The sequence below is a fragment of the Calidris pugnax genome, unplaced genomic scaffold (genome assembly GCF_001431845.1).
Source record: "Calidris pugnax isolate Ruff unplaced genomic scaffold, ASM143184v1 scaffold448, whole genome shotgun sequence".
NCBI lineage: Eukaryota > Metazoa > Chordata > Aves > Charadriiformes > Scolopacidae > Calidris > Calidris pugnax.
Window position 1 is genome coordinate 601033 of NW_015091198.1, and position 25132 is coordinate 626164.

At 39.4% G+C, this 25132-nt stretch overlaps 1 protein-coding gene across 4 annotated transcripts in view; it reads right to left on the bottom strand.

The window, feature by feature from the left end:
- Positions 1-25132, bottom strand: part of KANSL1L (KAT8 regulatory NSL complex subunit 1 like) — a 62667-nt gene that overhangs the window by 13604 nt on the left and 23931 nt on the right. For all 4 annotated transcript variants that reach the window (XR_001413920.1, XM_014959616.1, XM_014959618.1 and 1 more), the window contains 5 exons: positions 22351-22472; positions 17790-17991; positions 5745-5907; positions 1537-1647; positions 992-1129 (listed from right to left, as the gene is read on the bottom strand). Coding sequence is in view for 3 of the 4 variants with exons in the window: in XM_014959616.1 (XP_014815102.1) it covers positions 992-1129; positions 1537-1647; positions 5745-5907; positions 17790-17991; positions 22351-22472 (736 nt within the window). In the remaining variant the exon portion in view is untranslated. The remainder of the gene's footprint in view (positions 1-991; positions 1130-1536; positions 1648-5744; positions 5908-17789; positions 17992-22350; positions 22473-25132) is intronic.

Here is a 25132-nt window from a genome sequence, read left to right on the forward strand (position 1 = left end):
GAGGCTCCTTCTCTTCACAGGAGAGAAGATTGTACAGCAAAGGGGAGGACTGTAATGCACGAGGAGAATGATGCAGAGAAAAAAACCATCTAAATCAGAGACAGTTTTCAGACTGTCCAAAACCACCTTCTACTCTCTCCTGTAACTTTCTAATCAGTAGGTTTTTTTGGTTTGGGGTTGTGGTTTCTTTTGGCTTGTTTTTGTTTGTTGTTTTTTTTAATAGATCATAACTTTTTGTTAAATCATCTCGGCAGGAATTTCCGTATCTCCACCTCTATTGCAAGATGGCACTAGGAGTTTTACCTGGATATGCAACAGAAGTGTATTTTTCCATACTGATTTATTTCTTTACAATGGTACACTGAATTTTTTATCCCTAAAATTATCACATTATTCTACAGAACTTTCAAGGCGCTTTCTATTAACTTACCAAGTGCTGAAGTAGAGGTTTAATGGCTTAAAATATAAAGATAACAAGGCTGCAAACACTAATTATATGCACTGACTATCCACAAGTCCTCTCAACAGTCTGGATGGAAACCAGAACCTCAAATAACAGTACACAACAAATGAAACGTCACTGACCAAAGGTGCCAGGAATAGTAAATGTCTGGTTGGGCACATGATTTGACAGATAACTTTGCAATTCAGTCTGTTTCTCGGACTACTATAAAAAAAGTCCCTTCATATTAAAAATAATGACAGCCAGTATTACAAAAACACAGCTGGACTGCTGAGCAGTTTCCTTTAAAAGTATTCCAAAAATAAAATACAGAAGCCTGTCTCGTTTTGTAGTACATACTCAAGAAGAAAGATTACTATGCTTTAAAATAGCACATTATTTTCATGATGTCGTAAGTCTATTTCTTCATTCCTGTAAAGTTGCAGACTTTAAAATTAATTCTCGAAGCCCAGTGATAACAAACTAATTTATACAGTACATATTTTTAAGGAAGTAGTGCCATCTTAAACAATACCATTTTTCTCTTACCTACTGCTGTCTCACTTAGATGTCTTTTCTTTCTCCCTTCTGACAGCTGGTCAGATGTTCCTGACACCGACGGAGATTTGGAATTAGATAAACAGCCACTGCTCCATTGTTTGACAGAAACATTATGTTGATTATAGTCTAAAACAGAAAAAGCGTACATCAAGTCGAAAACTTATTTTCCATTGGTGCAATTTACAGGTAATCTCAACTGCTGAAGTATTTATAATGGAAAAAACCAGACTTCTGATAGGAATCCAACTAGTAAACAGTACTGCAGTCAGGCACACAGAAGCCATGGTCCCAACTCCCCTGACTTGTATTACTGCCCTCCTTCCACTCTCATGGGATCATTTCCGTACAACAAAAGAGAACTTGACACTATGGGCTGGGAAGAGATTCCTCTTCCACCTAAAGACTTAGCCGGTTACCTTCTCTGATAACCTGCTCTGTAGTAGGTTTATAAATGGGACCTCTTCAGGGCAGAAAGTACTGGCAAATGAATAAAAAACAGCCCTGCAAATATTAAAATATTTTGCTTTACATACCGTTGTCTGGAGATACTTTAAACTCTGCTCCCAAAGATGAGGTATCAACGGGTTCTCCTTTGATATCATCCTTCCTTAATAATGTTTCAAAGTATATGTGAAGAGGAATATCTAATAAAAAAAAAAAGAGAAATCCAAAGGGAATGGAGTCTACATCAGAAAGATGGCAACCTATGAGCCAATGAATTATGCTTCATCACTAAAGGTCCAGGAATTGATTACATGACACGGTGTGACACAATCTATGAGTAATACTGAGTAATATTGCTGCCTTGAGCCCTTCAACTCATGAGGAACAGCAGTGCTGAGTAAATCCTGCGAGGACCCATCACCTATCTATATAGCAGCACTGTCTTCACGGGGTCAAGCTGAAGACAATATAGGAAAACATCTCCTGAAACTAGTGAGAGCCAAAGGATAAGCTGATGACAATATCACAAAAAAGCCCAGCCAGACATTTCAAATACATGATTTTTACATCAGTAAATAAGAAAATTTGAGGCAAGGTAATTCTCAGCAAGACAGTTATTGTATGAATGCTATCCTCCACAAAAGCAAAGACCTGGAGTGTTTTCTATCAGTTAACTAAGTAGCACACAAGATAATTTCCAGGAATTGCCTGGAGGTAAGATCTTAAGGTACCCATCTTTCTGTTAATGGGAAGTGAGAGTTATGCCATGGTAAAAACAAACACATTTTTAGCTGTGAAGCTACACTGCCATATGTGCTGATCAAGGCAGGATCCAAGGCAGCTCTCCAGAACTCAGAGCTTCTAAGGGCTGACAAGACAACTCGATAGGACTCAAACCTAAGGAATGGTCCCAAACAAATCCCAGTGCAGGCACACACACTTTGTAGATTAACAGCACTTTTTTTGGTGTTCAAGGTCAAAGTAAGAAAGAGCAAGGCTGTGTTACTCTGGAATAAACTATGTCCGTACCCGCAATTACCCCAGAATTGTTCTTCATGAAAACAAGCTCTGGAGGACAGCAAGTGAGAGTAAGACTGGGATCTGCCTCCCTTGGCTAACTCCTGCACAAAACCCCACACGGTGGGGAGCACACAGTGCACTTTTCCTGTCATCTGAAAAGCCTTCAGTTCAGCCTTTTGGACACAGGTAATTAAGGCTTTTGAAAATTGTTACCGCTGGGAGCCTAGAGGTAATTTCAAGGTACATTCCTTCTTTCTGTCCCTGGCAAAGGCTACAGCAGGGCAATGTAATTCATTTCCTGAGGGAGTTCTAAGAATTAGTCTGCAAAACATCTCAAGTGGTAAGGAATTTACCCTCTGTTGTAAGGCAGGAAGGCTTAAGAAAAATAGGTCTCTGTCTGAAAAGCCTTTCCGGAAAAAAACATTACAAGAAATTACAATTACAAATTAAGAAGAAAGAAATATGTGAACCATAAGAAGCAGGCTTGATGACTACTACGTTCAGAATGAGAAGAGGTCTGAGGGCAGGGCCAAAGGGTAGGCATTAAACTATTTTTGTTTACGTACAACCTTAGCCTCATGTGCCTCCAGGACTTGCCTGGACAGAAACTTTCAACAAATTATGTTAATAAAAAAAATATATAATTTCTTACATTTTTATATGGCTCTAACTAGGTATTTTGTCACAAGACTAAAGATGACCTGTAAAACTTTGGGTTTTGCTCTGGTTTTTGCTCTGGTTCCTATTGTACTTCTGAGTAAAACATGAAGTAGGTCTGAAAGGTTTACTAATCACAACATTTAAGTAAAGAAATAAACAAAACACTTCTCCTGTTTTTTTCCTGGATGTCTCAGAGATATTTTTTGATGTGCTCCTGTATCTTAATTAAAAGGGCAGAAGCATTTGTTCCAATTTATTGGCAGAAACCTAGACTTCTTAAGATGCAAACTACAATTTTCCAGTTATCAGGGTGCAAATTTAAAGAGGTGCTTTTATGCTCAAGGGATGCTGCAACCATTTATATACTTTGGTCAAGACCCCGGGTAATATGGAAATTCTAAAGGCACAACTTAGAATCATAAGAACAATTATACTTCCAGAAGCCTTTACACTAGTGGGCCAGTCCCACTGCACTCTATTACTACGTTGCTTGCAAATTATGAATCTCCTTTGAAAGGAAAAAATAGGTACCAGAGAGAACAAGATCTGAATCTTGAATTTGAATCCTTCCTCACACACTAAAGAATCAAACTCCCAGAGTTTCAAAATGGAACAAATACCAAAAATATTTTTTTAAAACAATAAAGGAAGTTAAACCAAAAGCCTTTTCTTCTGCACTGCTGAAAAACTTTTTTTATTCAGAAAGAATTGGTAAAATTGGGGGCACACCACAAGTAGTATTTATCCCTTAAGTATAAGGGATAAGCACAAGTACAAGTAGAATTTATCCCTCTGAAAGGGATAACAAAGGAAGCTGCAAAGAAAATAGGAACCTTAAACAGGCTACCTGACCAAGTTGGAAAACTTCTAGCATGCATTTCTTCACAATAATTCTTTCAAATTAAAGAAAATGACAAATAGACTAGTGGTCCTCATGAGGAGGCAGACAGCAAAGTACACAAAGCACAGACTACAGCATGAATCCAGCCTCCCTCAAAAGCAAGGACTACACTGAGCAGGAGACAGTAGGTCTAGCACTTTTTTTTTCTCTCTCAACTATTATTAGCAAGGCTAAGGTTCCTTGAAAAGAGCACAAATATTCCTCAAAAGAAAGATGTTCTTGGTATTAGAACCAAGCTAAAATAGTACTTTTCTTCCTCCATCCTCACAAAGTAACCAACAATAACCAGGATGCAATCCACAGCCTGTTTTTTTTTTCTTTCAACGATGATTAGTATTTTTTCTTGTTCAACTTCCTAGTCTCACTCAAAAGTAAGGTAGGAATAAATGCAAGGGGCATGGCCTTATATGACTATCCTTGAACAGACTTCTGAAGAAATACTTAAAAATATATACACTGTGGTACAGTGAACCTTGCACAGAAGGAGAAGCAAGGAAACAATCTGATTAGTGAGACAAACTGGCAGTCACCCAGGAAGTGTGTGGGGACAGCTCTCTGCAGGGATTTGGGAACTACCAACTAACCCCCCCTGGCTCCTGTCCAGCTGGGCCATCAAGAGTCACAGGGTAAGTGATGGAGAGTGTGTGTAAAGAAAAAAGATTTAAGAAGTGGTTTTTTTCTCTTCTCCATAAGAGAATCCTGCTGACTGTGATATTTGCTCTTGCACTCCTGGAGTGAGTGTTTCCTTCCTGATATCTGCTCCTCAAAATAAACTCCTCTTTATCCCATACATGGGATGTAAACCCTTGTTAACCTGCAAGTGTTGAGACCTCCTCAGGAATCCAAGTCCACGCTTGGGTCTTTTCTACTGGCCACTGACGAGTTCTCCAAACTCAAGACTTACTTTAATCCTTGACTTCCTAATAGCAGGCTTGAGCGTATCCACTGTCATTCTGGGAAGACAGTGGCTTTGATTAAAGACTCAAGCAGTTCCATGGAAGTCCCAGTCTCACATTCAGGATTATTTTGTGGCAAAGAAGTCCCCCAGAACAGCAGAATTTCTGTATGGGTCAGCAACCACCTGGCAATAGGTTTTTTTCAAAAATAAAAAACTAACAAAACCCAACACTACCTGCTGGTATCCAATCCCTTCTGCTGGTAACAGCACTCACTATGCTCCTTTGAAGCACACAGTGCTGTCAACTTGCACCTGCACTAGTTTCAGGACTAGTAAGAGTCATTAAAGAATCAGATGACAGAAACCATAGATTTCAAAGATCATCAAAACAGCCGAGTATCACAAAAACAACTAGAAAAACTAAATAAAGCTTTCTGGGCTTAGTCCAAAGGGCCTGAACTGAAAGTTGCTCATGAAAACACCACAACCACAGTATGGTAGTGTGTTGGCACAAGCACCATCCAAAGGGCTAACGCTGACTCCATTAGAGACAATGTAGAACACGCAAAAATCTCCTTAATCAAAAATAACCAGGTTTTTTTGGTTGTACACATGGTACTGGTACGGCAAATCCAGAAGGTGCAAATTAACTTCATCCTGACATTTGAAAAATAACATCATAGACTTTGCCAGAGTGAGGTTTTCTGTAAGAAAACTAAGTTCTAAAAGTCCCTTAAAAGAAAAGTCAGTGCATAAACTCTACAGCTCTCACAAGCACAACCACCCTCCGTTAGAGGCATTGCATTTGAGTTTCTTACCTGAAGGGAATGATAAGACCGGGTGGAAGGAAGAGTCCAGCTCTTGTACATAATCCAGTATTCTAGATTCCATACTGTACTCACTGCTGCTGAAAGAGGAGGCTGGTACCGTGCATGGGAACTGAGTTTTATATGGAAAGGAGGCATCTCTAGATGGTGAAGTCTGCAAGGATACACAGAAACAAAGGTTAACTTCTCCTTTACTCACTTCCTTCAAATTAGACCTGAAGAAAAAGAAAAATAATAATCTGAGTGATACTCTTCAATATGAGAAGGGAAAAAAAAATCCTACAAACTTCAGATAGTCTAAATATGACTTAACCTCCACTGACAATGGACTATGGCGCACAACACAAAGAATACAAAAATACCCTTAAATTAGGGCCAGGAAACAGCTGTGAAAGTTTCCAGAGAAACTGTAACATGATGTATCATTATCCTGATGTATCCTATGACAAACATCGCACACCCCCCCCTTAAAATTCCACTCCAGCACAATAGGCATAATATAGATACACAAACAAAACTAATACCAGACTAAATGCAGAGGTCTCCTCCATTTACCCCCTTAGTCTTAAAGAGTCTACCAATACTGCTAAAAAGTCTGAGCTCCTACATTTTAATGCAAGACACAATATTAAACATTTTGAGCACGCTGTATACTTACACAATGCAAGACAGTAAAGTCCTTACCTTGTTAGAATTTCAGTATCAGACAAGCAACACAAACAAAAGAAGATACAAAGCAATAAATACGAGAGGGGTGCGTTGGGGATTGATTAATAAGTACTAAGAGGAATTAGTAGAAAGAGGAGAGCTACAAAGGAAGATTAATTTAGCTGCTTATTTGAGAGAGGGGTGTGTTGGTGATTGATTAATAGGTAGTAAGAGGAATTAGAAGAAAGAGGAGAGCTGCAAAGGAAGATTAATTTAGCTGCTTATTTGAAAAGCTTGTTGAAGTATGGAAGGTAAAACGATGGATTGCACAGAACTGGTAGGTGTGAAGTAGCAGGACACCAAGGCAGGGTGAAAATGGGCAGGAATAAGCAGCAGAGTGCAGGCAGTACCCTCAGCTCTGAGAGACAGAAGGGAAGAACTGAATGTGATACTACAGGGCAGCAGTCAGCAGTAGCCTGTGCTTCAGAACAAGCTACAAAAACACTGCAGAGAAATAGTGCTGTTTATGCCACTTTCAGCCTTACTGGATACTAGCATTAGCAACCCCAAGGTATCGACATTTTCAAAGGCTTCCACTGGTTTTTGATGCCCTGCCAAATGCTGCAGAATCCTCTAAAGGGGAAGGGAGGGAAGAGGGGCACTGGGGTAATTTGAGGTTCTCAGCCTAACGCTGCGCAAACTGCCACGTTTATCATCTCCTGGAAAAGGATTTCAACATAAAAAAAACACCTTTAAGAATGAATGTAACAGTGGTCTTGATTTTCTTACAACTTTTTATGGAATGAAAGGAAAACCTCTAGCAGTTGTATCAGAGCCAGGATGATCAAATGAATATTACTTGTATTTTTAGTACTTCTACTCTCTGAATCCAAGAAATCTCTTTCTGCTGTTTCTTCCTGTCTGAAATATTCCAGGCTGTAGCAGTGTCACTCATCTGTTAGTGATGCAGTGATTATGTCCACCACATAAAATCACCCTCCCCTTACTGAAATCAGTTCTTCTGGAGGGTGGCATCAGTATCCACAACCCAGACTAAGGGAGAAAATACCCCATAAAAAAATTCCCCTTCCCATCCCATCCCTTCTTCTCAATCAACAAATTCCCTAGGCTGTTCTTGTACTGCAGGAACTATTACAATCAAGTAAGCATGTGATGATGATGGAGCAGAGGAGACCCTGTGCTAGTGGTGGTAGGGATTGTTGTATTTCACTTTTTTTTCCCCCCACAGGAAACATTAACAGTCCTAAATCCACCTTGAATCTCCATACACAGGTGTATGCAGAAGTATTTTCAACTTAATTTGGAAAGAATTATTTTCTAGCCCTGGACTCCTTCAAATCAAAGTTCTGTTATTTTCCTGTGACAGACATATGGGACCCTTCATCTCTTAAACTTCAGACATCCATGAAGTGTTGGCAGAACTGGGACCCGTGTTTGAAAACACTAGAGGGATAAACGCTTAAGCGACTTTAACGTTTCCCATTATATGGACCATTAAACTAAAGCTTAAAGGTATTTGCTCTACCTTTGATGCAATAGGGACATGCTTTTCAAAAATGCACGAAAGCGCATTTCCTCTTGATATTTCTTTTTTAGAAATGAACTAGTTTCCTATTTCTCCATTATTTAAGCTGCTACTGCACCCCCTCTGCTTTTTTTTTTTACAGAAATGAATCCACGTTACAGTAAATGATAAATCTCTCATTCTTTAAAAAGAAAGTCCCAAACACTGATCAGTAAAATCAAATCTAGAAAATACATAGATAAGACCAGCACATACAGACAACCAGCTTCCTAGTCCTGACTCACTTTTACTTGCTTGAATTCACTTTAGTCCCAAACACATTTAGAATATAGCTCAAAGCTAAGCCTGCTCAAAACCATGCATACACGGTTAAATAACCTTCACAATCTCATCCTATTTTAAAATAATATTAAAATCCAATTGCCAACATTGGGAAATGCCAAATTCTTCTCATCTTATCTGTGGTGGGTGTTATACAACCTTATGCCTGAATTTGTATGTTCTTTCCTTGAATGCTCTGGCGTCAACACCTAAATAATTAAACCTTTCATTAAGTCAGTTCATCATTCAAAAGAAAACAAGGACTTACACAGAAGACAGAGTAATGTTATTTAAATGCTTGTGAAGCTACCAGGAAAAAGCTTAACAATCTGCCAATGCCTGTGTTTCTAGCTACTGGATCTGGTTTAAATTTCTGATGGAATAGTTTTCCACTGGAAAATGCTGAATTAGTGAAATCATGATGTTTGTCAAGACCGTCAATTTAATCAACTCTGGATGAAAAGATTTCTGAAGCCCTTCATTCCGGGATGAAAGAGTGTTCCCTTCAACTGTATTGAAACAAAACTGAAGAATGAGTTTATTATTTAATTTATTGGTAAACTAAACTCCTCACCCCTTCCAATTCAGTACAGAACAGAGTCTACAATGTGACTGTTTTTTCCAGCAGTTAATTACTGATTTTGTTGCACAACAACAACAAAAATCCACCAAAATTTATCTGAACACAACCCCACAAATATAACCATTCAGCCTCTGCAGTGGTAAGTGGTTTCCTGAAAGCCAAGGCATATAGCTTTTAGAAGAGAGGCCTCTACAAGCAAGCCTGACTACAATGCCAACCCTTCAGAAAGCAAGAGAGATTACTAAACTCTTATCAATCTTCCCCCTGCTATATTATACCTCATACATCTCCTGGGACATTTTTCTTCATTACTGAAATACAAAACCTCATGCTTCCTGAGCTTAAGTAGATATGAAATATAACATTACGTTAAATCAATTCTACTACAGAAAATACACTATATTTAAAAGGAAATCAGAAGGGTGCAAGCTTCAAATCTTCAACTAAAATTGCAGCTCTGTTTCAAACATCGTAAGAAATGCTGTCACCAGCAGAATCTAATTTTGTAGAGTATTATGAGTTTTAATCTTCTTGGAATCTTTTTTTCCTTAGTACCGTTTTACTGGGTCATAGAAAATCTATTAAGCAATTTATTTTGATATTCAAAACAATTCTTGCATTTGCTTGTGACAAACTGATGCATTAGACAAAGCACGGCTGGATCATGCCTCTGTTCTAGAAAGGTCAGGAGGCTGAACACCACCAGCCAACCAAACTAATTTGAGCCTAGAAAGCGTGTCGCAATTGAAAAGAAAAATATTTTGTGCTCCCAGTTAAAAATTCTGAAGTGAATATTCACTTTGTGGTTTCAGCTACTGATGACTACAACTCCTACCGTTTTTGGAAACATGCCTAAGTGTAACAGTACAGAGAGCCACCGTCCAATTACACCAATGTGTATGAATTCAGTAAGTTAATTAAGCTACCTCAAATGCACTCTATTGAATACTGGTCATGTCTACTTCTGATTACTCTTGTAAGCCGAAAAAGGCAAGGAACAAGTGTTTATTCTCCCTACACACACTGAAAACTTTCCAGCAGTATCAAAGAGGAGCTATCCCCCTCAATATTAAAAACTGTTCTTCAGTAAATGAATAGCCCACCAAATTGCAGTGATTTAATTACGGGATCCAAGAGAACAACTGTGTGGGTGGCTGATGAACACCAAACACACTGCTAACTTTTAATCCTCCAGAAGCATTACGTACAGCTCAAACCAAGAGAGCACCACGTTACCTGCTTGCTTATTCCCTTTAGCATCTGCCTTAAAGGCCAGCCTTTAAACCTTCTCCACAGCCTCCCTCTTCTGCGCACAATGATCTGCTCTAGGCAGAGCTATGTCCCTCTGGTAGAACATACAGTTACATTAAATGTCTATTTTCACAAGCTAAACATCAGGGGTTCCCTAGGCAGGACTTCACCCCAGAATGCTTTTAGGAAACATACAATACATGGATAGTGAACAGGTAATCTGAAAGCCTGAAACTTTCTCATCAACAGGTCATGGGAGGAGAAGGTGGGCAAAGCATCTAAGATATCCCTGCATGGGAAGGTGCATGACACACGGTGCCGACTATACATATTACAACAGGCCCTCCCTCTCAGATGAAATTTCTAGAGATGTCAAATAGACAGGCCTTTCCCATGCCTTTCCCAGCCTGCAAATCTATACGCAGGTCAGGTGCAGCAAAGCAAGCTGTCCTGGGACGGAAACAAATTTGTCTGCCTCTGACCTCTCTGAAGCTGTCGATAAGGATAAAATGACAAGATCCTGTGGCAGAGACCATTTTTTTCAGGAACAGAAACAAGACTTTCATAAAACACTAAAGGCAACTTACTTGGCATCAGGCTTGTCTCAAGTTCAGATTTTTTGTTAGTGTCATAAAATGAGTCATAGCTTCTACTGTCCTCAGAGACCACCCACAAGCTCTCATAAGTATACATGGGGTTTAGTTTCTGTAATCTTGCTACAAGCCAGTGGGAGATGGACTTTCACCAGCTCTGTGGGAACTGTATGCTGTTCTCCACATCCTGAAAGGAAGACCTTTTGTTCAACTAGCAAATCAATTGAAAAATCAAGGCTAGTGCTTAATCTTTGATCAGTTAAATAAACCCAAAGCAGTAAAGACATGTTAACCCACAGGCTTCTATTTTGAAAAATGCCACGTAGAAATTAAGAGTAGATGTGATGAGTAAAACACTACAGAGATATAACAAGCTAAAGGTGCAGGACTATGAAAAGCACGCTTCAGGTTTTTCATTCTGGAAAAAAAGAATTCGTGGACTGACTGGTTTGCCATAAACCTCACAAAGGATGGATTTAGATCCACTGCCACTATAAAAGGTGTTCTCCCTTCCTTCCTCCCCGGTAGACAACAGTCTTGTCACACACTCAGAAGAGTTGAACACATAAGAATACTTTTTTTCCCAGCCAGGTTTTGTTGATTTTTAGCTAATAGAAGACATTTTATTTTTTTCCCACCAGCTTCCAGTGTTAAAAAAATTATTTTATCAACTCCTCTTTTCACTTACAAACTTGGTAAACCATAACCAAGTGATTCTCCTCCTCAGACCAGAAGACTGACATATTCACAGAGGTACTACACCATTTTCACTGAAGCAGGATGCATCCTCTTCTTGAGAACAGTTTGCAGGAGACTTGGCAACACAACAACATTCCCTGTATTCATGGCTTTTTAGAAGTCAGCAATGCCAGGAAGCTATGCAGAAGCAGGTGGTAGAGCCAATATCTAGGGATACCAAGAAGGGGGATGACAACCAGTAGGCTCCTTTCAGTGCAACTAAGGGGAAGTGACTACTTCACTGTGTGAAGGGCAAACCTTCTAGCTGGCTACTGAATAATATACTTGATAGTTACTGCTCTAGATGGTGCTGCTCCTTTAAATTTACAGACTGAGGGCGCTAGAGAAAGCAGTAATTGGTAACAGCCACAAAGAATTCACCTGTGTCTCCTTAAATGCAAATAAATCACAACCCTGGATAATATGGTCTAGGAAATGGGACTCTATTCTAGGAAGCAGGTGCTAAAATATTTGTCCCCAGACAAACATATCACCTGGCAGAAAACAGGGTACAACTTCCACACTATAGTAGTATGATTAAGCACCTTGTCTGCACACCTCCCCTTCTCCCTGTCCCTTATTCTCCTTTCCTTTGAGCTTTATTCACAGAGGTACTACACCATTTTCATTGAAGCAGGATGCATCCTCTTCCCGAAAACAGTTTGCAGGAGACTTGGCAACACAACAACATTCCCTGTATTCATGGCTTTTTAGAAGTCAGCAATGCCAGGAAGCTATGCAGAAGCAGGTGGTAGAGCCAATATCTAGGGATACCAAGAAGGGGGATGACAACCAGTAGGCTCCTTTCAGTGCAACTAAGGGGAAATGACTACTTCACTGTGAAGGGCAAACCTTCTAGCTGGCTACTGAATAATATACTTGATAGTTACTGCTCTAGATGGTGCTGCTCCTTTAAATTTACAGACTGAGGGCGCTAGAGAAAGCAGTAATTGGTAACAGCCACAAAGAATTCACCTGTGTCTCCTTAAATGCAAATAAATCACAACCCTGGATAATATGGTCTAGGAAATGGGACTCTATTCTAGGAAGCAGGTGCTAAAATATTTGTCCCCAGACAAACATATCACCTGGCAGAAAACAGGGTACAACTTCCACACTATACACTATATGATTAAGCACCTGGTCTGCACACACACCCTTCTCCCTGTCCCTTATTCTCCTTTCCTTCGAGCTACAGACCACTTGCAGATAGCAGACATTTAGCAAGTAAGATAAAGGCTCTGCATGCTGGATACAATACAAATTATAAAAGTGTATATATACCCTCCCAAAAATTGAAAATTAGCAAGATGAGCTTTCCTTTTGCAGCTAGCAGACATATAGCAAGTAAGATAAAGGCTCTGCATGTTGGATATAATACAAATTATAAAAGTGTATACATACCCTCCCAAAAATTGAAAATTAGCAAGACTTGGTGAAAAACCTATATGTATTTATTGAGTGGCATCTACAAAAAGTATCACTGGCCCTAGGAGTGCACTGGGAATGCACAAATACACACACACGCACACAAAAAAAATAAAAATCACAGAACCAGTATGAGAACTAGATTAAAATAAGAAATCCAAACCCTAGAAATTAAATACATTTTTCCTATCTGTTTTGGAGGCTTCTGGAGAAGCACTTACTTTTTGTTTTTCTTTTAAAAACCACTAAACCAAAGCAGATATTCTTCTGCTCTCACTTAACTCCCATTTGAGACTGAAGAGAAAAAATGTGGCAACGCTCAACTGAAAGAGTTGGCAACACTATACCAACTGTTTGCTATGGAATCTAAACTATAAGCTTTTGTACTTCAATTCCCAACTTTCAGGGTGTTGGCACCTTTGCAAATCTGAATTCTGATTTTCTCCATGTGCCTCAGTCCACACAACCAACTCTTCCTCCAGCAAGTGGAGGTACAAATACATCGAGAATTTTCAGATTATAAAGAAATAGATAGGACCAAAATTGATAGGACTCTGATCTCACTGCTCTATTGACTCTTACATTTATTTATAGCTGTATAAAGTTTTCACAGATTAAAACAATACCTAGCCTCCTGGTGAGGCATGGGGGGGTGTGGTGTGGAGGAAAGGAAGAACTGATGTCATTAGATAGATGTTAAATAAGAAACTAACAAAATATACTGGCAAAACAAATTCCTTGTTGCTAAAAAAAAAATACGTGGGGGGTGGAGGGGGGGAAGGCAGAACTAATGTCATTAGATAGGATGTTAAATAAGAAACTAACAAAAGATACTGGCAAAACAAATTCCTTGTTGCTAAAAAAAAACTCCTGCAACAAGCCACACAGATAAAAAACTAGAAAAGAAAACATCAGGACATGTCAGCTAAGCAAAGATGACCTCTCAGTTTCCAACTAGTAACAACACTTGCCTGCTTTCGATCCAGTTCCTTCAAGTTTAGGCAAAAAATAGCCAGGTGCAGAGATACTACAGGTCCTCACCATAGGAAGTGCATTTGCAGAAGCACCCAGGCATTAGACTTTGGAGAATGCGGGTGGGAGAAAGCAGTTACAAATGCAACAGCCACTGGGAAATTATTCAATTGGAGCTCACGTCTTAAAGTCTTGGTTTTAGTATTTTGATACTGTTGGACTTCTTTCTTAGTGTTAAAGCTACATTACATCATTTTATAAGAGGAGACATCGACCCCGAGGTTGTTTGACTTGCCAACCTACTTAACAATGGACTTCTTTCTTAGTGTTAAAGCTACTACATTCATTTTATAGGAGGAGACATCGACCCCGAGGTTGTTTGACCTGCCAGCTTACTTAATGACGTAAATTGAGTAGCAGATGCAGCATTTTGAATGAAGCACTCACAGACTTCCAGCCCCTGCCCACAAGCATGTGTCCTGCTACTAAATCATGCCTGCAGTTTACTCCTTTGTGTTATCCTGCATGCAAGCTTTAATATTCGTTCAAAAATCACACTGAAGAAATGCACCTCTACAATCCCATCCTCTAGACTGAAGCACAGACTGCAATCCCAGGGTTTACTGTGCATGTGGATTATTCCGAGTGGCCTGTGCACTGACTCACGACCAAGAAATGGCGTAAGCTCTTACCAAGCTATTTAGATAATGAAAGACAAAAGATACAAAACAGATTCCACGGCCAAAAGATGACTCAGAGATCATCTGTGGTACTCGAATCATTCTGAATTCGGGGACAAGCGGTTTTGGCCCTGACGGATGCTTCAAGTTCCTGAGGATACTGGATGGTGACAGATAAACCAAACACCCTGCATCCTGTTTTATTTATCCCAGCCACAGTTGTAGATCTGACAGATCTTCTCATAGAGTTCCATGTTTTCTTTTAGATGCTCATCTGTGTAATTTAAATATCAGAGCAAGGGAAGGCATAGTCCTCTTCAGAAAAGAAACACAGCAAAGTAGAGGACAATATAGGGCATCTCTCAACAGGCACTGGGAGGCTACTAGGTCACTAAATACTCAAGCTTTTGACAGCACTGTAAATGTATGTGGCATGGCAGTAGATAAGAGCAAAAATGTGGCTGTCTTCCCAGTGACCTTACGAACTGACAGACGGGACAGCAGTTCACAGTTTCAGACTTTGCTTTTCCTAACATGGATGCCGGGAGGTGGAGGGGGGATGAGCTTCCCAAACGAATCTGAAGAGGTGTGAAAGACAATACTCTGAACACCATTTGATGTTTTTGGATGCCAATCATCCCAAACCCCCCAAATTCCTCAAAGTTATCCCAGTATTTCTTAATCTCCTACAGACAGGAAGCCTTCATTTTGCTGTGATTCTCCGGTCAGAATTCTTTAGTCATCATCCTGCTCAGATGACTCTGCACAGCAGCGTCACCCATCAGCACTGCCAGGCACCGCTCAGGCACCGCTCACTGCCTGCTTGAACCAGGCACCTTGAGGAAGCTGGCACAGGAGCTGCGACGTTCAGAAGATTCAATCTTCTCCTCAGACTCTGGCAAGCTGGTCTCTGTTAACTCCACATCTGCTACAGGTGGTAGCAGCTCTTCCCTAGCTCCAGCTTGCTCTCAGGCCACTGACCTTAAAGAAATGGGGGTCCTCACAGACCATTGTACCAGGTTCTATGAGTATGTAGAACCTGAAGAAATACATGAGAAGCACTTCCCAGAGATGGCACACTAACACTACATTAAAAATCCAACTATTTTCCATGCTGCTAAGAAGTAACTCCTTTTTTTTTTTTTTCCTATGAAAGGCCAGAGGAAATTTGCTGTGTTACTATTGAGAATATAAGTGCATTTTCAAAGAAAACTAGGTATCAATCCCAGAGGCCATTCCCCATTTTGCATCTTCACCCTTAGACATCTGCCTAATCTAGCAGTCAGCCTGGGCTGATGGCCAGTATTCTTCCATTACAGGCTAAGCAATCTCATCAACAGCTGGGTAACCAAGTGTAGCAAGTGCAGGATGAAGAAAGTGACAGGGCCTTGTTAGAGTAAGATTTCTTGAATGAAATGATACACCGACGATGGCTCTTAATTCAAAGACTCAATACCCATTTAGCTTTGATTGTCAGAATGTGCTGGAAATGTCCAGTCCAATTTTATCCCTTACTTCCCCAGCAGGATCCCTGATACACTGTTTTTAACCAAGACTGTGTAAGAGCCTTTGTTCGCTGCTTTACCTTAATTTTGAAAACTTCAACTGAGTTTGGCACTTGCATGAAGTCTGAAGCTGACAGTTTGATTGCTTATTTTCTTTTATATGCTTATTTTCTGTTATATTTTGACCCCTTATTTTCTCCAGGAACATGAGCAGAATCTATCTGCAGCACACAGCACAGTTCTCCACATGGCCTCTCAGTTAACTTCCCACAGAGAGGACATTAGAAAGCAGAGTTCAAACACTGGGTTTTGAGCTAAGAGCCGTGGTAAGCATAAAAAGCATTCTCTACAGGGGTTTTTACCACACTGTCTTCCGGTACAGAGACACTGGAGCTCAGTTAGTTGTAGAAATATGAGATGCTTGACCCTGTGAGATGGAGGCTTCCAGAAGAGCCTGTTATTTAGAAGTTGCATCTGAAGTGGAAATCCCTCACGTTTAAGCAGAAGGGAAGTCCTGCAGCCTTTTGCTGAGGAGCAATCTCCACAGCTGCAAGCACTCGTGGTATTGGAGAGATCAGAGAACGAGGCCTCCAATCTCTTTAAAAGAATTGGATTGGATTGATTGGGAAACAAGGAAATCCAAGACAGCAACAGCCTCCTTGGTTTATGCAAGGAAGATGAAAAACCTAAGTGTCCAGAAGGTAGAGCTCCCAAATTCTAATCCTAATCCCTCACCCCTCCACCATCAATCCTCCAGGCAGGCTGCCAAGTCTTTAAACCCCGCTGCCAGGAAATTGGGAAGTCAAGATAATAAGAAACCAGACAGTTTTTCAATAAAATATTTTGCTAAAACTAGGACACTTCTGCAATTTTGCAGAGGATGCTGAATCAGCACACTCACAAAGAACATCCTTGCAGGGAAAATTTCTCTCCAGACCACTGGTACCCTTAGTAAATCCTGGACAGTTAGCTGAGGAGACATGAAGATTTTTCTCAATGCAACACACTTCTAAAAGGCAAAGTAAAAATCAAGAAACTAAAACCACTTGGGATTAACACTGCTCTGAACAGTGAGTTCATACCATCTCTGCTCCCGAATTAGACTGTTGCTTTAAGCACCACAGCTAAACTCATTATATATTCTTACCACCAATATGCTATTAATATCAGACATGAACAGTTATGCCTTGCCCTGCGCAACAGACTGTGGGTTTTTTTCCCATTTTAAAATATTAATTCCTTTGTAATGCGGAAAATGCTAAGAGTTTTAAAACATTCATAGTGTCACAAAAAAGGCAATATAACTAATCAGGAACAGCAAAAACGGAAACAAGATTAAGATATTGCAATTTAATTTCCTAGAAAATAATATGCCACCAGCTGTGTAAACTTTCTTGTAGCTAAAACAAATATTCTGAAAACAAGCAGGCAGCTGACTTACACTGTAGCAGGTTTCCACAGCAGTCAAGCCTCCCAAGGAAGCTCTCAAGTTGTCTCTTAAGACTGTACAAAGACTTTAAAGATAGCCATACAACAAACTGATTTGATAAGCAGGATTCTGAGCAATCTTTAATTTTTACGTTCAACTCATTAACTCTGAGCTCCTACTGACACATCTAGTACTCCTGCTACAAACACTATATGCTCCCTGAACATAAAAAATACCTGGCACAGCATGCGCTATTCTTCTGACATACCAGACAAGACACATGCAGACTCTAGCAGCTGGACTCTTTGGTTTTGTCTCCTGAAGAGAGAGGCAAGGGCCTACCTGCTGATTCCAGTAACAGGCACCGTGCATTCTGTAGAGTTTCCTCTTCTGGAAACTATGAAGCGGCCTTGTTCGGGCAGATGTGCTCACATTAGCCATGGAAAGAGATCTTAGTCTTGTCCTGTCTCTTCTTCTTTTCTTGATGTGCTGATGATCAAGCAACCAGCTGCTCGAGGAGGATACTTCTCTGTTGTCTGAAGCTCTGCAATTTCATCATTAATGAGTGGAGGAAATACAAAAAGTTAAATACGCTCCATAGGCACAGGCTAAAATTTCATACACTGATTAGCATTAGCTATCTAATACTAAGAGAATTTTATAAACACTAAAAGTTTTTCTGAAACAGCGTGCTAAAACAACGTGCTTTGTTTGCTTGTTGATTAATTCTATGTTAGGTCACGAAAGGAAGTTTATTGTTCTTTTTCAACTTTCTGCTCATGAAAACAAATGTCAAGCACATAATGGCATTTGGTTTTTCCAAATTCCAAATTTCCCTTTCTAACACTTCTAACACCTATGAGCCCAGCCTGTGGGAAGCTCTCGAGGAGGAGGGAAAGCCTAGTGGGGGAAGCTCTCGAGGAGGAGGGAAAGCCTAGCCTGTTTGTCTTTTAAGACCCAGAAGCTGGTTAGACCCAGATGATTTGGAAGAATGCAAGCTCAGCTCCAGTCACAATGTGAGAGGGTCTACATAAACACATGGAAAGCTTTGTTTTAACATTAAATCTCGCTCTTACCTGCATTTCCCCAAGTCTATCCCTTTCAAACCCCCCTCAGTGTTAGAGCATCATCCCTCCACAAGCTCACCTACACGCACACTTCCTGTACTCCTATCCTTAGTAATATAGCATGCAATCACAAAACTTATGTGACAACACAAGGCCAAGAGCAGAAGAAAACTCTATACATACATGCATAACAACCTTGATCACTCTCACCAACCTACAGCCTGCCTGCTAACCACAACAGTGAACACTGCAAGGTAAGAACTCAATGGACGGAATGTACGTCGCTTTTATAGGTATCCTGATTTTATTTTGTTGCTGTAACAACACCTGCTTGCAAAGCTGAAGGCTTGCTGCAAAAAGGACTCCAGTGTGCTTTTATTTTGACAATGCTGAAGACCTTGACCACAACTCTAAATTGCCTGAGAAGTGCAAGTATAGGAGATATTTTGGCCTTGGTTCGTAACAGGTCATCTGTCTGCACAGATGATTATTTTCTCTTATGAACTTTGTCTGGCAAGTCACAGTCTTATTAGTAAAGTTGTAACACACAGTAACACATGAAATTGAATTTACTACAAGGCCATTTATCAATCTTTTTGACAAGCAGTATTCGTACAACAGCACATTTTTATTAATGGAAGAGCTTGTTATGAAAGTGTGATTAAACACCATCCCATGCTGTGCTGGTGTGGTAACAAGGCTTTACGGGCTTGAATTTGAGCTGTCCTTCTGACACATTGGACGAATCCAAATAAGCAACAAAGACTCAATTAAAAAAATGTGCTAATTAAAAAAGGGATGGTTCAAAATATTTAACAGGAACATACTAATAAGTGCCAAGAAAAAAACCCAAATTCTGAAGCATGACACTCTTAGTGCTAACACTGGATTTTTAAGGCTTGAGAGAGAACTACAATGTTTAAAGTCCACGCAAAAGATTTCTTAAAATACTTTCTCCAAATTCTTAAAAACATTTTCTCTGTAATTATCCACCTCGCAGTCAGATGGTGCCAAGCCCAACTTTGCAATTTCCACACACCTCCCTTTTACATGAAAGACAACTTGGACAGGTAAATTAGAACAAAAAGCTCCTCAGTCTGGCTCCTCAACTTCTGTGATTCCTGCCTTTATCCTGGTGGTCTGCCCAGGTCTTTGATCTCCAGTACCCAGCATATGATTTTCCTGCCACTAGGCTTCCCAGTCAAGGTTTGAGTTATCCGTTTATTTTTGATCTTAATTTGAGTGGTTTTCAAAATGTGGTTCAACCGTAGAGTGAAATGAACCATTGGCAAATGTAAGATTCATCAATTTGCAGAAACGTTCCTTTCAAAGCTCACAGGTTGGCCTTCCTTGCTCTCTATCCTGGCCAAAAACCAGAGACCTCACTCACAGATACACAGATGCAGAGCAAGGCATCAGACAGGCTCTATCTGTACTGAAACAATCAACTTTCTCATTCCTCTCCCCTCCTAAGAAAGTGGTTATCAGTAGTGCAGGGAACTGCTTCTGTGAACATTTACCTTCATAGATCATATCTGGCTAATCTTGGCATCTAGATTCAATTCAGCAAAGAAAAGCTACATAGTAAAAGGAAGTCACTAATGAAATTAGACCTTGACAAATTCAAGGTTACCCACACTTAATCAACCAGGAACTGTACATGCACCACCACTTCCACTGGCAATAGCCCATGTAGCCAACCACACTGCAACCTTGTGATTGCCAACCTCAAAGCACCTCACACTTAGACCTATTTTAAACATGGAGTATTATATCTTTCACATGAAGAGCCTACAACTAATTTCAAGAATTTACTGAAGTAAAAATTGCTATAATCCTTTTAATTTTCCTGTTCAAAGTCAATCAATCACCTTACTTTTGATTCTTATTTCTACTTTCTCAAGTACTTAATACAATCAGAGTGAGCTCTAGAAAGAGTGACAGGAGAAGCAGCCAAGAAATGAAGTTAACTGTAGTATGTAATAGTCTCAATTAATTGCATGCAGAACTACTATGAAACAAAATACCATAAAAACCTGAAACACACTCAAAAAACCAAGAAGTAGAAGCCAGTGAACTTCCCTGCAGGATTCTCATGATATCCATTCTATATCATGCTTAATTACCATCTTTAATGAACAGTATTTATTTGTAGACTTCAAAACACTTCACAAGAAGTGAAAAATTAAAATTAGTAATTTAACTGATTTTCAAGGTGACATCTAGAAAGCTCTCAAGTCTCTCAGATTCCTTTCCAACACCGAACTCACCAACTCCAGTTTAGAGCTACAACACTGAGAATATCTTCCCATTCTTCTTTGGGCTTTTATAGATCAAACAAAAAGTAGATCAAAGTAGAAAACAACCAGCCTTAGAGAGAGTAAGTAGTCCATAAGCAAACAACTGTGTTGCTCATAAAATGGAATTAAGACTGATTTTGGACAGTGCCTGATAAATCAGAAGAGAGTGGCTTGAAGTTACATCATCAGAGTCCCTCCTCATGAAGTCAACTTCATACACTCCTAAAAACATTTTTAAAAGCGGGAACCCCTCCTCATCTGTTTTATGAAAAAGTCACAGATTCAAGTCACAGCCTTCTAGCAGCCTAAACTACGCTCCTCTTCCACATACTTATCACTACTAGGAACTGCTATTTCAAGACTATTTTTATTCCAAAACTCAGAGGAATCCTCTGATTTTCTCCTACGTTTTCTGCAAACAACTGATATGTCAGGAGGATGAATGCTACATGACAGGTCCCCTTCATCCTTAAATTTAGGACACAGTCACACAATTGCTTTGGGAACAGACGGCAGTTAAAGAAGCTGCACATCCAAGCTGCTCATTATAATCTCTTTGTGGGAGGCTACAGCCTCTGTGGCAAAGCTGGGGAAACAGACGGCGTGGCCAGCTCTTCTTGGAGCTGGGAGCCAGGGAATTATGTTCTGCTGCAGACACTGCCATAAACCCGCCAGCTCTGGTAGGGAGCACTTTCTTCATCCACCTGATTTTAATTAAGACCTAAGAATAACAGCAACCCCTCCACCCTCAAAAAAAAAAAAATCACATTGCCAGTATCTCAGGAAAAATACCCTACATACCTAGGTCTTCTCTAAGACAGGACTGTAGCCAATTACCTTAATGCTGTTTTGAGACTAATACTGATTACAGCCTGTACTGTATTTTAAAATCTTTGAATAAAGATGGAATTACTAAGAAGTATGGAGTAGTACTGAGAAATATTTTTTTACAATATCAATTTCGAGCTGCTACAGTCATCCTGGAAGGTTTATCCATCCAGAAAAAAAGACCACAAATGGAAAAATATTATCTCCAAATTCCTAAAAAAGGAGCTGGCAAAGAAAAATTTGGCCTTGTATTGAAAACTGATGTGCTTAAAATTAATGAAGCTCCCAGAAATATATGTCACTGACCCATGCTGAGGCACAGTTGACATTGCTTATGAATTCTACTAAACTAGTGAAGTCCAGTTTGTCACTCTTCCAGAAATACAGTTGCACTCGTGATGACAGAATGCATTAAGTCTAAAATAATCAGTAGTGCATTACTTAATGTATCCTTTCACTACTTCCCAGATATATTAATCTTCCCAGTACTTAAATGCACTGACAGTGAGTGACTGCATGCTTTTATGATGTCTTTAAGAAGAAAACAAAATCCTACTACTTCCAACCTTACAAGCAAGACTTGACTTCTCTTGAAGCTTGCAGAAAGCAGCTCTCTTCCTGTTTTACTAATGTTAATGTGATCTGTTTAATCTACATAACATTACCAAGAATCAGTCTCAAAAAAAACATTACCATGCTATCACCTACCTGAATGAAATGCCATTGACCAGCTGTCTGTGCCTACAGGTCTTGGATGAAAGAGATGAAGAAGCTGGAGACAGATTGAGTGGAGCAATTAGGCTGCTGATGATTTCACTTAGTTGTGCACTCTGGAAAATATAAGAAAAATAAAAGGTAGTCAAACTTCCATTCAGACTCAACAGCTCGAAGGTCCTGGGTTTTTGTTGTTTTCCTACTTAGGATTCCAGTTGTATACATCATGGAATAATCATATTTAGTTTCTTCTAATCAAGTGTGGCATGTTTTTCTTTCACAAGTATTATGTTCAACTGTACAAACAAACAACAACAACAAAAAAAAACAACCCACACCAACAAAAAGCCAACACAACCCTGAACAACCAGCCAAGGACACTTTTTATACATTTGAATAGGCAGTACACAAAACACATTAGTGACCTTAGAATTTTAACCAAAGTTTTTTTTTTAAAAGGCAAAAGAAACCAGAGCACTTTACAGCTGATGTTACAACAGCTGCAGCCCAGAGCTGCTAACTGGCTGAACATTCAACAAGCGTTTCAACAGCGGAGGGGAAAAGTCTGCCATCTACTCATTGTACATTTTGTTCCCTCAAAGTATTTTTCTTGTTAAAAGAATCCTCTTCATTGCTCAATGTAGATTGACAAAGGTGTTTTTATAAAAGGAAGTGTAACTACAGGAGGACTATTGTAACTACAAACAGAATGGCTAAAATCTTCTGGTATCCTCAAAAACAGCAGCAAGAAGGCCCAACCCCACCAAAACCCAGACTTTCAGAAGTGCTCCGAAACAAATGCAGCTAATTAGTTAAGACTAAGAATTACTCCTTATAAAGCAATGAATTGTGGACTGAGTCCAGATAACATTTCACAATGATTTTTTTGTTTTAAATGTCAAACCTTAAAGGCTATTCTGACAATAAACATAGCTTTCTTGAACGAAAGTGTGTACTACACACTAACCAGAAATTAAATATATCTGAAATAACACACTGGTTTTGGTAAAATTTTACATTATTTTGTAGGGTTTTCATTCAGAACTAAGATTGTTTAAAACAAAGATTACTAAAGGTCACCCAGTAAGGTTTTGTTACATTTTGAGGCACTACCATTTATGCAGAAAGAGGCAGAAAAAGTATTTTCCATTTTATTTCAACTCATGTCTTTTCTGTTCATGTTTAAGTGATGCAGTCAGGTAAAAATTTCATGCCAGAATAAAATATTCAGGGATAGATAATAAAGAACAGAAATAGAAAGTCAATTATCAAAGGCCTGGACAAAGCAAACAAGATGCCAGTAAAATATTTAGCAGATTGATTTAAAAATCTCAACAGAATTCAATCTGTTAAGGAGCAAGTCTCTACTGAATATAAAAGCACCAAAACAACAGCACACTTCCAAAATGCAAGGAAAAATATACATGTTTTTAAAACGTGGCACAGCTATGAAAAAGACTTGAAAACAATATTAATAAAAATGGCCTGGCTCGGTCACTTTTATTCTTAATGAATTTTTTGTTCACAAGCAAAATTTTTTTTTTTAACTAATAAATACTTTTAACATGGAACTGAAGAAATCCGTGGGAACATCTGTGGATGTACGTCAGCCTACAGCATCGCTACTCCTGACAGTGAACAAGAAGAAACTCAGTCCGTCAGAGTTAAGGTTGATTTACAGAACTGACAGTCAAAAAGCAAATCAAACCCCAAAGCTTTTTGTGGTGTTAAGGGAAGAAATCTGATGTAATCTGTGAGATGCCTTAAATGAAGAATACCTTTACTTCAAGTAATTTTCAGATCATTAAAAGTTCTTAGACCTCTGTAGCAACTTAGGGACCAGGAAACACACTACTATTACTTTAATTGTCAAATTCTTACTGAAAAGCAGGTTTAATTCTCCAAGCAACCACTTAAAGAGGGGACATTCACCACATTCTAAAAATGCTCTTTGGTTTACCTCGTGCAATTGCCAGCACTGTGTATACAAATTTCCTGTTTCATTGCTTCCTCACTCCTGTCTGTTGTGGATAACATCTATCAAACAGGGGAAGCATTTTAAGAACAGGAAAAGTATGACTATCAAATAAGAAAAATTGGCACAGAGATTCAGGAACAGGCATTAGTACCTCAAGCTACTTTTACTCCATTTAAAAAACGTGCATATGACCAAGAATTTATGTACAGCAGCAAAGCAACATATTAATGCACTATATTGGCTTTGTCAGGCTTGCTAACTGCATACATTCATTCTGAAAACAAATTTCCTGTATCTCCTTCAGCAATGTGACTCTACCACATTCTTTATGTACTTTCTAGCAAAAGAAAACCCTGCTGGAGCCTATATCGCGTTTCCTGGAATTAACCTTGGAAACGACTGGTTTGAACACCATGAACTGAAACTCAGCTCCCAGCTACTCTTACGCTCTGCCTCTTAAGTACCTGGAATTCCTCAGCTCTCAAACTATGATGCTTGAAAAGGCAGACCAACAATTGTGTTCCGCTGGGGCTTTTTTTGTTTGTTTCAAGTGCAACGTACCTCCATCTTCAGCTGAACTCTTTCACCTCACGTTAAGTATTTCCTGAAACAATCTGTGGCAACTCCACATTGAGCCTAACTATAAAGGACAGGCAGGTTTCTGGATAGCTATTAGGAGCTGTTATGTGGCCGCTTTGATGGAAACAATGCGGTAACACAGACACATCAAAAATAAAAGGTTAATTTGTAACCTGGTGTACAATATACTTCTTTAAGCCCTTCAATGCATCAGCACTC